The 17,388-nt window shown below is 37.7% G+C and overlaps 1 protein-coding gene across 2 annotated transcripts in view; it reads left to right on the top strand.

Moving 5' to 3' along the window:
• Positions 1-17,388, top strand: part of LOC115221801 (piezo-type mechanosensitive ion channel component 1) — a 273,364-nt gene that overhangs the window by 250,465 nt on the left and 5,511 nt on the right. The window contains exon 49 of one of the 2 annotated variants that reach the window (XM_029792033.2): positions 14,569-14,836. The exons of the other annotated variant lie outside the window; for it this stretch is intronic. Within the exon in view, the coding sequence (XP_029647893.1) occupies positions 14,569-14,836 (268 nt within the window). Of the gene's footprint in view, positions 1-14,568; positions 14,837-17,388 lie in introns of those variants that run through there. 2 annotated transcript variants of the gene reach the window in all.

Genomic DNA, 17,388 nt, shown 5'->3' on the forward strand with positions numbered 1-17,388 from the left:
CCCCTTGTGGGTAGTAAAGAAATAGGTATTTTGTCTGCTGTTATGTTGTGAGTTCAAATTCCGCCGAGGTCGACTTTGCCTTTCATCCTTTCGGGTTCGATAAATTAAGTACCAGTTATGCACTGGGGTCGATGTAATCGACTCAATACCTATGTCTGTCCTTGTTTGTTCCCTCTATGTTTAGCCCCCTTGTGGGTAATAAAGAAATAGGTACTTAATTTATCGACCCTGAAAGGATGAAAGGCAGATTCGACCTCAGCAGAATTTGAACTCAGAACATAAAGACAGATGAAATTTCGCTCGGTGTGCTAATAATTCTGGGGCCCAGCTCGCTGCCTTTGGTTTAAACGGTAACATTGTTGTATAACATTAACTGGCAGAATCATTGGTCCACCAGACAAAATACTTAGCAACATTCTGAGTTCAAATTCTGCAGAGGTTGACTTTGTCTTTCATCCTTTTGGGGGTCAATAAAATAACTGCCAGTTGAGCGTTAGGGGTTAATAAAATTGACCTGCTTCCTTCCTTAAAATTTCAGGCCTTGTTCCTAAAGTAGAAAGAATACTAATTAGAATTATTAACATCCAATGATGATAACGAATGCTTTGTTTTATATTACAGCGTTTTTTTTTGTTTTTTTTTCTTTGTTCATTTATTTGTTTTTAATTTTAATTTTTTAAATTTTTGATGTTCTTTTGTTTTTGTTATTGAATTTTATTTGATGGTTGTTGTGATATTTTTGCAACCACTGCTCGTTTGTGTAGTGGGGGGCATCGGGAAGTCCTGTACGCATAAGATGTGGACAAAACAGACAAGGAACCACGTTCGTTTGTAGCTTATTACAAAGAAAGATTAAAACAATAGGGCAGGTGAGGCAAGTGTAGTTAATTCAAGATAGGAATATTTAAGGTAAGTGTTTCACAGTAGCAGTATATAGGAGTTCTCATAGGGATAAGTCAAAGGGGCCACGGCCAGTTAGTTCTGAAGAAGATTTTGATAGAATAGGAGAGACAGACAGGAGAAAGAATAGAGAATGATTATTAGCTTCGAGAGGAGACTGTTAGGATTCAGGTATGATAATTAATAATTTCTGATTGGTTATTGATTGGTCATTAATTATAAGCAACTCATTGATGTAATTGCCAAAAAGGACCCACATATGAAAACTCAGGTTAGCATCCATATTCGGACATGGTCGAGTAGACTGGTGGTATGTTACTGAAAAAAGTGACTTAAAAATCTGGACACCGTTCCTGAAGAGTAATGCTAGCCATTTGATCTTGGTCACTTTCAATGACCGTATAGCACCAGCCACTTTCTCTTTAATTATTAGCTTTGAGAGGAGACTGTTAGGATTCAGGTATGATAATTAATAATTTCTGATTGGTTATTGATTGGTCATTAATTATAAGCAACTCATTGATGTAATTGCCAATCAGGACCCACATATGAAAGCTCAGGTTAACATCCATATTTGGACATGTTGATGTATCTCCTCCAGCCACTGAAAACGAGCAAATTCTTGACCGAAGCTTTATATTTCTTTCTCCATCTTCAGGAGAATTAATCATTTATGTCATAGTTGAGACAGTTCGCTAAAGAGATTAATCAAGCTAAACTGTTTTTTATTATACAATTATCTCCAGAGGAAATAATAAGCTTGCCAATATTTTGTTAATCTGCAGAACATTCATTGATCTCGGCTGTGATGATCTTAAAATAGTAAGATGGAGATGTGGCGATTGATCGAGTTTTGATAAAAAGAAAAATCAACACTGGGACATCGGGAGATGATTTGATGATCATTGATGAGTGTTGCCAAGGTGGACGTGTACGGGTAAATAGTTATGATTCGGGCGACAAGGTGTCTGATATGTTGGGTGAAGGTTTGTGAATTGGGACATTGGGAGATGATTTGATGATCATTGATGAGTGTTGCCAAGGTGGACGTGTACAGGGAAATAGTTATAATTCGGGCGACAAGTTGTCTGATATGTTGGGCAAAGGTTTGTGAATTGGGACATTGGGAGATGATTTGATGATCATTGATGAGTGTTGCCAAGGTGGACGTGTACGGGGAAATAGTTATAATTCGGGCGACAAGTTGTCTGATATGTTGGGCAAAGGTTTGTGAATTGGGACATTGGGAGATGATTTGATGATCATTGATGAGTGTTGCCAAGGTGGACGTGTACAGGGAAATAGTTATGATTCGGGCGACAAGTTGTCTGATATGTCGGGCGATGGTTTGTGAATTGGGACATCGGGAGATGATTTGATGATCATTGATGAGTGTTGCCAAGGTGGACGTGTACGGGGAAATAGTTATGATTCGGGCGACAAGTTGTCTGATATGTTGGGCGAAGGTTTGTGAATTGGGACTTTGGGAGATGATTTGATGATCATTGATGAGTGTTGCCAAGGTGGACGTGTACGGGGAAATAGTTATGATTCAGGCGACAAGTTGTCTGATATGTTGGGTGAAGGTTTTGCTCAAGAACACAATGTTTCACCTGGTCCAGGAATCGAAACCACAATCTTACAATCATGATGCTGACACCCTAACCACTAAGCCACATGCCACCACATAAAATAAATGCACCCTTTTATAAAGCCTAGCCAGGCTCATGGGCCCGGTTTCCCAGTTTCAATGGTGTATGTGTTCCCCAGCTGGACGGGACGCCAGTCCATCGCAGCGTTACTCACTTTTGCCAGCTGAGTGGACTGGAATAATGTGAAATGAAGTGTTTTGCTCAAGAACACAATGTGTCACCTCGGAGATGATTTGATGATCATTGATGAGTGTTGCCAAGGTGGACGTGTACGGGGAAATAGTTATGATTCGGGCGACAAGTTGTCTGATATGCTGGATGAAGGTTTGTGAAGGTTGTTGCCCCAGTGTCAGAAGCCAGTGGGTGTTTGATAGAAGTTGAATTAGGGTTAGATAAGAGGGATATCATTGATATTTGGTGAAAAGCAAAAATAAAAATAACATGGTGAAAATGTTAATAGTTATCGCCAAGCTAATATGGCAGTCCAGAAATATAGGACGGATGCTGCCGTTGATTAGCACCAAGAGGCCATCGCCTCTAGCTAGCTATGTGACATATGAACCTGTGTCCATTATAACCTTTGAATAGGGGAGGTCAGCCACTTCCCCATGCTGGTCAGGCGTTTGCAGACTAGTTTCAGGGTATTTGCTCCTTATCAATTCAGAGCAGCCAAACCAAGCAGGTGTCGCTACTGACAGTCTGTTCGAAGGATTATTTACCTAAATTCAGTGGAATACATCCACTGGTTTTCAAAAATAGAAATATTAAAATTTCTAAGTCTCTCTAAAGGAAACTACAGCAGCGGTACTGGATATTAATAGTTATCGCCAAGCTAATATGGCAGTCCAGAAATATAGGACGGATGCTGCTGTTGATTAGCTCCAAGAGACCATCGCTTCTAGCTAGCTATGTGACACACTGACCTGTGTCCATTATAACCTTCAAACAGGGGAGGTCAGCCACTTCCCCTTGCTGGTCAAGCATCTACAGACTAGTTTCAGGGTATTTGCCCCTTATGGTGAAAAGGTTGTTTGATATAAACTTCACATTTAAGTATCAATTGATGTTAGAAAAGACATCTGACTTGGAAATATAATTACATCGATAATATAAAAAACAAAAAGAAAAAAAGACAACTAAAGAAGAAACTGAAAGAATTGCAGGAACCTCCAAGTTTTTTTTTTTTGCTTTTTTTTGTTGTCATTGTTTTACTTTTGATGTCTTTCATTTGAAATGTTTTTTGCCTCTTAAATGTGTTATTTATTTGTTGCTGTTGTTGCTTTAGAAAATGTTAAGTTTTAAAAAGTAGTCAACCTTCTGTTCTGTCTAATCCCAACTCATCTACATAACCAGAAGACACATACCGATTCCTCTTGGATACTTAGGTTTATGGAAGCACTCTGTCGGTTACGACGACGAGGGTTCCGGTTGATCCGAATCAACGGAACAGCCTGCTCGTGAAATTAATGTGTAAGTGGCTGAGCACTCCACAGACACGTGTACCCTTAACGTAGTTCTCGGGGATATTCAGCGTGACACAGAGAGTGACAAGGCCGGCCCTTTGAAATACAGGTTTGAAATACTTAGGTTATGACTTCATAAATCGGATCTTTTTTATAGAAAGTTACTGAAGTTCTCTTGAATTGACTTAACCTATTGTTTTGACATAATTTTTCGTTAAAAGTTTAATATGGAGAGGCAGTTGAATTACCTTCTTGCAATTAACTAAGAGCACAGATTGGCCACTATTTCTTCTTGGGATACTTGTTGACTTTAGTGGCCAGTAACATTTGATAGAGTGATCTGTGGAGGCACAAGTGTCCTATAAAAAATAATAAATGCCCCCTTTTAAAGCCTAACCAGGTTCATGGGCCCGGTTTCTCAGTTTCTATGGCATATGTGTTCCCCAGCTGAACGGGACGCCAGTCCATCTCAGCGTTACTCATTTTTGCCAGCTGAGTCGACTGGAGTAATGTGAAATGAAGTGTTTTGCTCAAGAACACAACGCATCGCCCGGTCCAGGAATCGAAACCACAATCTTACGATCATGGTGCTGACACCCAAACCACTAAACCACGTGTCACCACATAAAATAAATGCGCCCTTTTATAAAGCCTAGCCAGGCTCATGGGCCCGGTTTCCCTGTTTCTATGGCGTATGTGTTCCCCAGCTGGATGGGACGCCAGTCCATTGCAGCATTACTCATTTTTGCCAGCTGAGTCGACTGGAGTAATGTGAAATGAAGTGTTTTGCTCAAGAATACAATGTGTCACCTGGTCCAGGAATTGAAACCACAATCTTACAATCATGATGCTGACACCCTAACCACTAAGCCACGCACCTCCACACAAATGTCCTACAGGCATAAGTAACAGTAATGTTTTGTAAATCCTGCTCGCATGTCCATTAACATCCCAGTAACTTTGGGGTCTCCACGGAGATTCCATGGGTGGACATGCTTTTGGATGATCACGGATAATGTATCCATTTATATCTTATGGCTTTACTAGGTGAGCAGTGGGTAGTGAGGGTGCCCAGATTTATATTCCCCAGGGGCAGTAAAACTGCTTCAAGGTTATTTGTGATGAATCAACAAAGAGATGCCAGTCGGATGCTTCACGAGTCTGAAAATCTGAACCAAATTTGTGAAGCGTTCATTGATGTCATTACAATACTGCAAGTGGACCAACTACTGTAAAGTGTGTTGCCAAATTTTGCTTTTGATAGAAACTCCCTTGCGCATATTGATTGCTCAAATGACTTCTGTCTTGAGCAAGAAACACTTCCTTCCCTTTGGACACTGAGAAGTCTCTGACAGAATCCTTCAAATCCTTCAAATTGTTTTCAGCAATATATTCAGTCTCTAAAGTAGGCTTAGCACCTTTGTTTTATCGTCACTGGGAGCTAGTTCATCATTTAGAGAAAAGGGACAGGCATTCTTTCATAATGTCAAGTCGGTCTTTTTACTGAGTATGCGTTTGGATAGACAAAGTTTTGTTTGTTCTTTGCTGGAAACCCAGTTCTGTTAATGCTACAAAAATAGCAGCCAATATGAGAATCCTTCTGCTCTCTCTTTATCAAAGGCCTTGATCAGCTCTCATTGTTCAATCACTCATGTTGTCTACATGATTAGTTGAACAAAATTTTTACATTCATGAGGCATACGGAATAAATGGCAACAATCTGAGAAAATATTTTGAAAAATATAAAACATTTCACACATAATTAGAAAAAATATAATTAGTCTCATCACAAAAGCTTTATATGTTACTGAGAAACTAGAAGCATTTTACTTTAGAAATCACCATTACCCCTTCGGGATTTATACTGGTCATATTGGGCCCAAATATTCTGCTTGTTTCATTTTCGAACTGACCAGATCTGGCCTTTCACATCTACCTTACAATGTCAGTTTAAAAATAATCACATCAAACTTCCACAACTGTAAGATAATCTATGATTAATTCAAAACAATGTGAATAAATTAGCATTGCATTTGATGGAGTAATCTGAATGCTAAAGGGTTAAAAATTCTTTCTGTTCTGCTCCAAATTATCTCTGAAGGAATTATTTGGTTAATCAGTACAATTTATAAATGGTATTGAGCAGTGATTCTCAACCATTTTTCTCCTGTGGACCTCCTCGATTCCGGTTTCACTTAGATGGATCCTCAACCATTTGATATTTAAAGAATCTTATTGTATTTTTGTAATTAAATATTATTTAATTTTGCTCAGGTTTGTTTCGACCCTTTAGAATTGGAATTTTTGGAAAGTAAAAATTTCGCATTATGTAGCTTGTTATTCTCTTTAAGTGAACATTTTTCTGGTTGAAATACACAGAAAAATGGCAACACAGCAGTCAAAAAATCGTAAAAAATAGGGATTTTCATAGAAAAAAAAAGCACCTTTTTCATGTAAATAATCTTTGGTGTTAACATTGTCTGATTTGAATTTTTTCTTCTACGGGAGGAAGAACAAGCCTTCTTCTATCATACTCTCAATTTTGGTCAACTTGCACCACAGGGTCTCGGAGAAGATAGTGTTAGTTGAAGGCTACTAAACCTGCCATACACAGACAACTTCAGCTTTTATTGAGATTCTACAAAAAAAAAAAATAGTTGTTAAAATGCTTTGTCTTGTAGAAATAAAACCAATTTATTGCAAATAAATTTTAATGATAAACTCTGATATGGACCCCTAAGGGTCATGCGGACCCTGGTTTGAGAACCACGGGTGTAGAACGTTGCATGTTAGTCAGGGATTCAGTACAGTATCACACCACTATATAGATGTGTCTCTACAAATTTTGGCTACTTTTTTCTTTTCTTTTTTTTTCTTTTCCCCCTGTAGCTACAATGATTTCGTTTTTTGCTGTTCATGTATTCAGTTTTGCCTTTTGTTTATAATTTTTTAGTTGTTCTTATTGTAACATGCCGTCAGTATATTTGAGTTTTTGTTCATTTGATGTTTTTGTTACATTATTTTTTTTTATTGCCCTGCATGGCATGGAGATGTATAATAAGCAAGGTACTTGTCCGTTTGTTAACGTTTTCTTTTTATCCCTTTCGGGGGGTGACACTCAACTTCTCACACTCTCACTCCTTATTTTTATCCCCTTTTACAGATAGCCTACCTTTTATTCTTTCATACTCTCCTCTCTCTCTCTCTCTGTAGCTCACTTCACAAAGCGCTTTGAATATTACAATAAATTTTGGTTAAATATTTCAGAGAATGAGGGTGCATAGTTTGTTAGGCTGTGGTGTATATATATATAAATTTTTTGTTTTTAGGTTATTTCATTGCCTCAGGTACTTGACTGGATGACTTACCATAGATGGGTTTCCATTCAATATCGTGCACCATTATCTGGATTCTGACAGGAGGCTTTTTGATGTTTCCTCTTACTGTCAGCCATCCAGATGATTGGTGCTGAGGCAATGATTTGCGGTTGTCACTAGACATTTCACTAAAGTACAAGTTCTTGTATTTTTCTCTCATTGCATGCTGGTCTAAATTTGCCTCCTCTCTCTCTCCCTCCTTTCTCCCTCTCTCTCCTCTCTCTCTACTTCATATTCCTCACACAATTCCACGGTTTTCTCTTTTTCTTTACTCCTTCTCTTTGTCTTTGTTCTCTTCAATTTCTCTCTCCTACATAATAGTGCATGTTAGTTTAAGCTCGCCTCTCTCTCTCTCTTTCTCTCTCCTGTCCATTGTCAACCACTATATAGTCTGTTGCTGTGGCCAGTTTATCAATTTAGACAGGTAATGGGGAAATTATGAGCAGCTGATGAAGACAGTATGGGAGTGTGGTTTCAAGTATAAACTGTACAAGGGATTGATTGTATAATTGTGCAGCTATGACACCTGGTAGCAGAACTAAACCCAATAGGTTGGAGTGTTTGCTTAAGGCCCTACCTTGTTACTACTTACTTTTGATTTAAGGGGTTATTTACTTTATATTGAAATGTCTGCAATGGGCCAAACATTGATTTACTGCTTTTCTGACAATGAGAACGACAAGGGAGTGTCTGTAACTTGTTACAGAACAAACATCACAAGGGACTTAATTTGAAGAGCACTGGTAGGCTGATATTTACATACCTTTTCGTTTCATCCTTTTGGGGCCAAGAGGTAGAGGAAAGAGTCTTGGGTAGCTCTTTGCACTTTGAACTCAAACCCTGCTTCCGGTTGCAAGAGTTGCTAAGAATGATGATGGTAGACTTGGAAAGTTCTTAAGCAAGTGTTTTAGTATCACTTTCATTAGCGGCACATGAGCTGACTGGAGAAAATGCAAGTAGGCTTTGCACTTGAATCATCATCACCATCATCATCATTATCTGTCCATCTTCCATGCTGTCATGGGTTGGATGATTTGACTGGAGCTGGCAGAAACGTTAGCATGCCGGGCGAAATGCTTAGCAGTATTTCGTCTGCCGTTATGTTCTAAGTTCAAATTTCGCCGAGGTTGACTTTGCCTTTCATCCTTTCGGGGTCGATAAATTAAGTACCAGTTACGCACTGGGGTCGATATAATCGACTTAATCCATGTGTCTGTCCTTGTTTGTCCCCTCTATGTTTAGCCCCTTGTGGGCAACAAAGAAATAAGAAACATTAGCATGCCAGGCAAAATGCTTAGCGGTATTTCGTCTGTCTTTGTGTTCTGAGTTCAAATTCCGCTGAGGTCGACTTTACCATTCATCCTTTCGGGATTGATTAAATAAGTACCAGTTATGCACTGGTGATCGATGTCATTGACTTAATCCCTTTATCTGTCCTTGTTTGTCCCCTCTATGTTTATCCCCCTGTGGGCAATAAAGAAATATATTATAGATGCTTCAATTACAGCAGCACATATTCAAGTAAAAAACGGTTTTAGCACATTGAAGCATGTTAAACATGGGTCATTCTTCAACATAGAGGACCTGGGGTGATTTCTTTTTAAATAAATACATCTCATATACTATCAAATATGGTATTTATACACAGGGTAGGATTCAGTACAGTTTCTACCTATCAGGTTCTAATCAGTTCTGGACTGACTAGTGAAGGAGATACTTGTTCAAGGTGCTGAATAAACATCTGAATAAACATTGCTGGACAGCAAATAGGGACTCGGACATTACATAGAAGATAGTTTTCATTTTTAGCCTCGTATATAGTACGCACTAGGGATTTTGACCTTTAAATTATTTTGGGGGAAAATGTGAATTATACTCGAGGATTTACAGTACATCTCAGAATGTCCGAGATCTCTGGCACCCACCATGGGGGGAATCTCACAGCAGACACTACCTCCCCCCTACACATTCCAGTAGACCACCATTTGTATCCTCCCCGCCAGTTCTTGTCTTGCACTTTTAACAATGTGCGGCAAGAGAGGTAAAACCCACAACGCATCTTAGAATATCCCTGGTGCCACGACAGTTTACTTCTCCAGCTATTTTTTTTTAACCCCTTCACCACACACACACACACTCACACTCACACACGCACACGCACACACACACACACACACCACCTCTGATTCTTTTTCTTAACCCTTTCACCCACCAAATCCCCTTTCTCCTTCCCGTTGCACTGACTCGACCAATTATTGACGCACACACAGATGGTTCTGGAGAGATTTTCATGGTTCGGAGGTCGACATTGTTTTTTGCTTCTTTTGTTTGTTTGTTTTGGGTTTTTTATGAAATATTTAATTTTTTTTATATATGAATTTTTTTAATTTTAAATTTTATTTCACCTTTTTTTTTTCTATCTTAATCTTACCTTTTAACCCTTTGGTGTTCAGATTACTCTATTAAATGTAATACTTTTTCACTCAAATTGTTTTGAATTAATCATGCATTATGTTATATCTTTGAGGTTTCAATGAAGTGATTATTTATTTTTTAGAATGTCAATGTAGGTTAGGTGTGAGAGGCTAGATATGGCCAGTTTGAATATAAAACATGTAGAATATTTAGGCCGGATATGGCCAGTTTAAACACTAAAGGGTTAAATCTGATCAGTTTTGTTTGTTACACACACACAAGGCGAAATTATAAATAAAAATAAAGCAAAGTTTATCAAAGTTTATAGGTGCAGGAGTGGCTGTGTGGTAAGTAGCTTGTTTACCAACCACATGGTTCCGGGTTCAGTCCCACTGCATGGCACCTTGGGCAAGTGTGTTCTACTATAGCCTCGGGCCGACCAAAGCCTTGTGAGTGGATTTGGTAGACGGAAACTGAAAGAAGCCCGTCGTATATATGTATATATATATATATATATATATATATATATATATATATGCGTGTGTGTATTTGTGTGTGTCCCCCTAGCATTGCTTGACAACCGATGCTGGTGTGTTTATGTCCCCGTTACTTAGCGGTTCGGCAAAAGAGACCGATAGAATAAGTACTGGGCTTACAAAAGAATAAGTCCCGGGGTCGAGTTGCCCGATTAAAGGCGGTGCTCCAGCATGGCCACAGTCAAATGACTGAAACAAGTAAAAGAGTGTAAAGCTGTTTTTGCATAAAATGTAACTGAATCATTTCGTGATAATAGCACCAATAGCAATCCTTCATTCTCATTACAGATTCCTGGGTTTTAGTTCTGCATATCAATATTATTGAACCCCTGTCTGTGTGTGTGTGTGTGTGTGTGTATGTGACCTCTTAGTATTGGTTTATAGTTTTTTAAATTTAGTTTCCAGTTACACATTTGAAGATGGTGGTGGTGGTGGTGGTGGTGGTGGGGGTGGCGGTAGTAGCGGTGATAGTATTAGTAGTGCTAGAAATAGTTCTTGTTGATATTATAGTTATTTTTATGCCATTAGTCTTATTCTGTGTGCGTACATGCGCGTGTGTGTGTGCATGCACACGCGTGCAGTAATGCTTCTATTTTTAGAACAATTTTGTCATCAGAAAGCAAAGTATTCTAAGTGCTGACATTGATTTTAAGCAACCTGGTGGCACAGCTCGCAACATAGGTTACCAAAAAATAGAATATATATATATATGTGTGTATATATATATATATATATATATATATATATATATACATACATGTGCAAACATATATAAATATATATATATATACATGTGCAAACATATATATATAAATATGTGTGTATATATATATATGTGTGTGTGTATATATATATATATATATGTATATATATATGTATATATATATATGTATATATATATATATATGAATGTGCAAACATATATATAAATATGTGTATATATATGTGTATATATATATATATATATATATATATATACACATGTGCAAACACATATATATATATACATGTGCAAACATATATATATATATATATACATGTATGTATGTATATGTAGCCCTACCCCGCCACACTTAACTGGATCTCTTGATCATATAACCTTTGGCATTTATTTAATTTTATCCATCTATTCCTTTACCCACCTTCCAGCAGCAGCATCATCATCACCACCACCACCACCACCGCTGCCACCACCACCACCACCACCAATAACTAAACATAAGACAAATCCGTAATGAAAGACAAAATTGTTCAGTCGTACAAATTTATTGATTAATAAAGAGAAGATGAAAATTATTGTTATTATTACTGTGAAAATGAAAAGTGGTGCGAGGGGGGGGAAGGGAATTCGTTGAGCTTATGGGAACATTAAGAAAAATACCTTGTGGTGTTTGTTCTGGCTTTTTTTGTATGTTCCTAGTTCAAATTCTGCTGTGGTCAAGTACTCCTTTTTTTACCCTTTCAGGGTCGATAATCAAGTACCATTCAAGTACTGGATCGATTCAAGTCGGCAGTTGCTCCCTCCTGTCGTTATATAAGAACGAAAGGAAATGGAGTGTGTATAGGTGTAGATTTGAAGAACTTTTGCTCCCTTATCTGGGGTAGCTATCAGGATGTCAGCCTCTAACTTGTTCTCCATTCCAGGAGTCTAGAATGTGGAACGTAATGAACCATTTGACCCTTTACTCAGAGATTAAGTTATTTAATTTACATGTGAATTATTTACTTTTACCTAATTTGTGTGTGTGTGCATTCAGTGATGGATCAGTTCTATAGCTTTGTAGCTCTTAGTGAATTCTCTATGAGATTTGACACACTGATCACTAAAGATTGTGATCAGTGGTGTAGGAGTGACTGTGTGGTAAGTAGCTTGCTTACCAACCACATGGTTCCAAGTTCAGTCCCACTGCGTGACACCTTGGGCAAGTGTGTTCTACTATAGCCTTGGGCCGACCAAAGTCTTGTGAGTGGATTTGGTAGATGGAAACTGAAAGAAACCTGTCGTATATATGTATATATATATATATGTTTGTGTGTCTGTGTTAGTCCCCCCAACATTGCTTGACAACCGATGCTGGTGTGTTTACGTCCCCGTAACTTAGCGGTTTGGCAAAAGAGACCAATAGAATAAGTACTAGGCTTATAAAGCATAAGTCCTGGGGTCGATTTGCTTGACTCAAGGTGGTGCTCCAGTATGGCCACAGTCAAATGACTGAAACAAGTAAAAGAGTGGAGTCTTATCTTAGACCAATGCTTACAAAATATTTCTGAAAAGACATATAACAAATGACATAGTTATTGAATGTTAAATTAATATTTGTAATTTGAAAATAATTTTACTAATTAACGTTCATGTACTAAATTGTTTCTATGAATATCATTTTATGAAATTTATTTACAAAAATTACGGAGATGTACTTACATAGCAAGTGACCTGATCTGAGATCGTGTACTGGAACGAAAACAATTGCAGCGTGGAAGGTGTTTATTTTGTCAGTGAACAGGTCGCGGTCTCAAAGCGACAAAAATATTTTGGCAAATTAAAATTTAAACACCTTCCACGCTGCAATTATTTACAAAAATATCTTCATTATTTTGTTAAGAATTGTAGAAAGTATTTCTGTTTTCTTGCATAGCTTGGGGTTTTTGTAGTAAATCTTTGCTCTGTAGATTTAGCCCCATTTACAATTGGTAAGCAATTTTGTGGGTATGTGGGCCCTCCTTCACCATATGAGCTGATGACTTTGCTGTATTTTTACTGCTTCCACTAGAGTCTCTTAACCCTTTAGCATTTAAACCCGCCATATGTAACCCAAATATTTTACCTGTTCAAACCAGCCAGATCCAGCCTCTCACACCTACCTTACAATGTCGTTCTATAAATAAACAATCACATTGTCAAAATCTTGAAGCAATGAGATAATGCATGATTCATCATCATAACCGTTTAACGTCCACCCTCCATGCTAGCATGTTGTGGGACGGTTCCACAAGAGCTGGCCAACCCAAAGCCTGCACCAGACTTCTGTGACTGTTCTGGCAGGATTTCTACAGCTGGATGCCCTTCCTAACACAAACTACTCAGCAGAGTGGACTTGGTGCTTTTTTCATGATACATGCACAGGCGAGGTGAGAAATACTTTTTACATGGCACTAGCACAGGTGAGATCAGTTTTGGCAAGGTTTTTACACCTGGATGCCCTTCCTAACACCAACCACTTTACAGAGTGGACTGGGTGCTTTTTTCATGGCACAAACACAGGCAAGGTGAGAAGTGCTTTTTACATGGCACTAGCACAGGTGAGATCAGTTTTGGCAAGGTTTTTACACCTGGATGCCCTTCCTAACACCAACCACTTTACAGAGTGGACTGGGTGCTTTTTTCATGGCACAAACACAGGCAAGGTGAGAAGTGCTTTTTACATGGCACAAGCACAGGTGAGATCAGTTTTGGCAAGGTTTTTACACCTGGATGCCCTTCCTAACACCAACCACTTTACAGAGTGGACTGGGTGCTTTTTTCATGGCACAAACACAGGCAAGGTGAGAAGTGCTTTTTACATGGCACAAGCACAGGTGAGGTCAGTTTTGGCAAGGTTTTTACACCTGGATGCCCTTCCTAACACCAACCACTTTACAGTGTGGACTGGGTGCTTTTAAGTGGCACCTGCACTGACAGGGTCACCAAGTACTTGCAAGACAAGAAAAAAAAAACTTTCAAAATAATGTGAATAATAAATAGGAATTCCTCCTCCTCCCCATCATCATCGTTTAACGTCCGTTTTCCATGCTAGCATGGGTTGGAATTGTATTTGATAAAGTAATCTGAATGCTAAAGGGTTGAGATATATGTGTTAGCCTCGAAAACATTGTTGAAATAAAGATTTTTTAAAAAATAAACAAAAGACTTAAGATGTCAAATAGATTTCATACCTATTTTTTAAACTACTAATAAAAGTATTACTTAAACATACCGTGAAATGGTCCTTTTTCATACCGAATTCTACTTGGTGAAATTATTAATTACTTCTTAATTAATTAATTTTACCCTTTGTTATTGTTTTTTAAACTATTTATCATGACTGCATCAAATATTTGTAATGCCTTTTTTTTTACTGAAACTCTTGTTTGATAAATGACTTATCTCTCTTTTTTTTCTTTTTCTTTTTCTTTTCTTTTTCTCACCTTCTCTCTTCTCTCCGTCGTTGCCGTTCCGGACTTCCAGCATCGCAGGCCTCTATGTTTCTTTTATTCTGTTGATTGCACGCTTCCTTCGCATGGGAACCATCAACATGCATCCGTCAATAATGTACCGTGAACTGCCGTTTGTTGACCGAATCCTCAAGCTGAGCCTCGACATTTACCTTGTGCGTGAGATGCATGAGTTCCGTCTGGAAGAAGATCTCTATGCCAAACTCATTTTCCTCTATCGATCACCAGAAACACTCATTAAGTGGACCCGACGTCGAATCGAAAGCAAAAAGGACAACTAGCTTTATTGATATAACTGCTCTTATTATTATTACCATTATTATTATTATTATTATTATTATTATTATTATTTATTATTATTATTAGTAGTAGTATTATTATCGAGGCGGTAAGCTGGCTGAATTGTTAGCGTACGGGACAGAGCTGTTTAGCGGCATTTCGTCTGCCGTTACGTCCTGAGTTCAAATTCCGCCGAGGTCGACTTTGCCTTTCGATCCTTTCAGGGTTGATGAAATAAGTACCAGGGGGGAGTGCTGGGGGTCGATTTAATCGATTTACCCCAGCCCCTAAATTTCAGGCCTTGTGCCTAAAGCAGAAAGGATTATTACTATTATTATCATTATTATCTATTATTATTATTATTATCATTATTTTTATTATTATTATTATTATTATTATTATTATTATTTATCTCAAGCTTTTGCTTGATTGTGCTTTCTATCTAATCAACCCCTCTTTCTGAGTAATTTGCTTTATATCTGTTTGATATTTATATCATTGCTCTACAGTTGTATGTGCATTATTTATTACATATCTCTGCATAATACAGGATTTTTTAATTTTTTATTTTCATAACCCACAAATATATTTTGCTTAAAATGTTCCCCAACTTCTTAATAAAAAAAATATTGTTTACCAATGATGTCCGCAGACCTACTTTCACACATTTCTATAGACACACACCACACACACACACACACACACACACATGCACACCTGTGTACACCTATGTATCTACACTAATTGCAAACATACACACTCACCTACTGGAATAATCTAATGAGTCTCTGGAGACACACAAAAGATTATCTAACGACATTTTCTGATATTTTAAAAGATAACGAATTGTAAGGATACAAACAGTACACTGATTAATACACACGCGCACACACGCACACACACACACACACACACACCCACACACGCACACACACACACACACACATGTATTCATGTACGTTTTTTTGCAAATATCTGTACGTATTTATGGTTTTAAATGTATTAGTAAATCTATGTGTGTGAAGGGGGAGTATGCACGCACACACATGCATGTGCACACAGACAGACAGACACATGCATTACATTCATGTGGAAACCTTGTTTCACTTTCACTTTCTCAAAACTGTTACAACGAACAAAAAAGATCCCACAAAAACAAAATCGGAAAAATGAACACCAATACCTCCCCCAACACCTCCACTTTGTATTTATTTGCTGTTTCTAATTTATATTTCAGTATTATCTGTAGCACAAGTATTAATGGCATTATTAGTATTACTACATGTAGTAGTAGTAGCAGTAGTAATTGTTGTAAAAAAGTGTTTTGAATTTCTAACGAAAATACGAAAATGGCTCAGGATTTTCATAACAACTTAATTGATTTCCTGCCCTCAACCTTTGCTCCTCTACCAATACTATCTTACTGGAAAACTGTCTAGTACATTGTTTACCATTATTATTATTATTATTATTATTATTATTATTATCTTTCCATCAAAGAAACCATATTGGTATTACTAATATGGATCTGGCAGAGTGATTAACTTTTCTTCTTTTTTCCCGTTTTTTTATTTTTGGTGGTACGGGGTGGTGGTACGGGGTGGTGGTGCCTATGATTCATGTAGAGCCTTCACTCCCAGGTTGGTGACTGTAGTGGATGTCCAACCTCAACATCTGCGGGAATGTTTACTTGTTCCGTGTTCAAACCCCACAAAATGACAACTTTTGTCTTTCATCCTGCTACGGTCGACCAGCTGTACCCCTTTCTTATAAATTTGTGGCCTTCTGCCAATCTTAGAAATCATTATTATTATTAAGGTGAAGAACTGGCAGAATCGTTAGCATGCTGGGCAAAATGCTTAGCTGCACTTAATCTGTCCTCACGTTCTGAGTTCAAATTCCACCGAGGTCGACTTTGCCTTTCATTCTTTCGGGGTTGATAAATTAAGAACCAGTGGAGTACTGGGATCGATGTCATCGACTTAACCCCTCCCCTAAATTTCAGGCCTTTGTGCCTATAATAGAAAGGATTATTATTATTATCATTATTATTATTATTATTATTATTATTATTATTATTATTTTCCTTCTTTCTTCAAATTTTCTTCCGTTTCTCATCGAGTGTTTTCCGTACACCTAGGGCAGAGAAGCTCATTATTATTATTATTATTATTATTATTATTATTATTATTATTATTATTAAAGAGTTCTCATTTCCAAAAGTTTTGTGTCACAAGTAAATATGAGATATACATATCCAGTAGATAACTCTATTTCTGCCTTTCCTATAATTGTAACAATTCAGTTTTATGTGAATTTTCAGGGCAGTGGACTGGCAAAATTTTTTAAGCATCCAGCAAAAAATTCCTTACACTATTTATTCCAGCTCTTTTACATTCTGAGTTCAGCTCATTTTTACCTTTTTTTTTTTACCTTCTGGGATTGCTGTGAGGCAGGGGTGGTGTCTATAAAATTAACCACCAGTTTAAGTAATGAAGTTGATATGATTGACTGACTGCTTTCTTTCTCTCTCTCTCTCTCTCTTCAAAATTTC

Source organism: Octopus sinensis, linkage group LG18, assembly GCF_006345805.1.
Source record: "Octopus sinensis linkage group LG18, ASM634580v1, whole genome shotgun sequence".
NCBI classification, from domain to species: domain Eukaryota; kingdom Metazoa; phylum Mollusca; class Cephalopoda; order Octopoda; family Octopodidae; genus Octopus; species Octopus sinensis.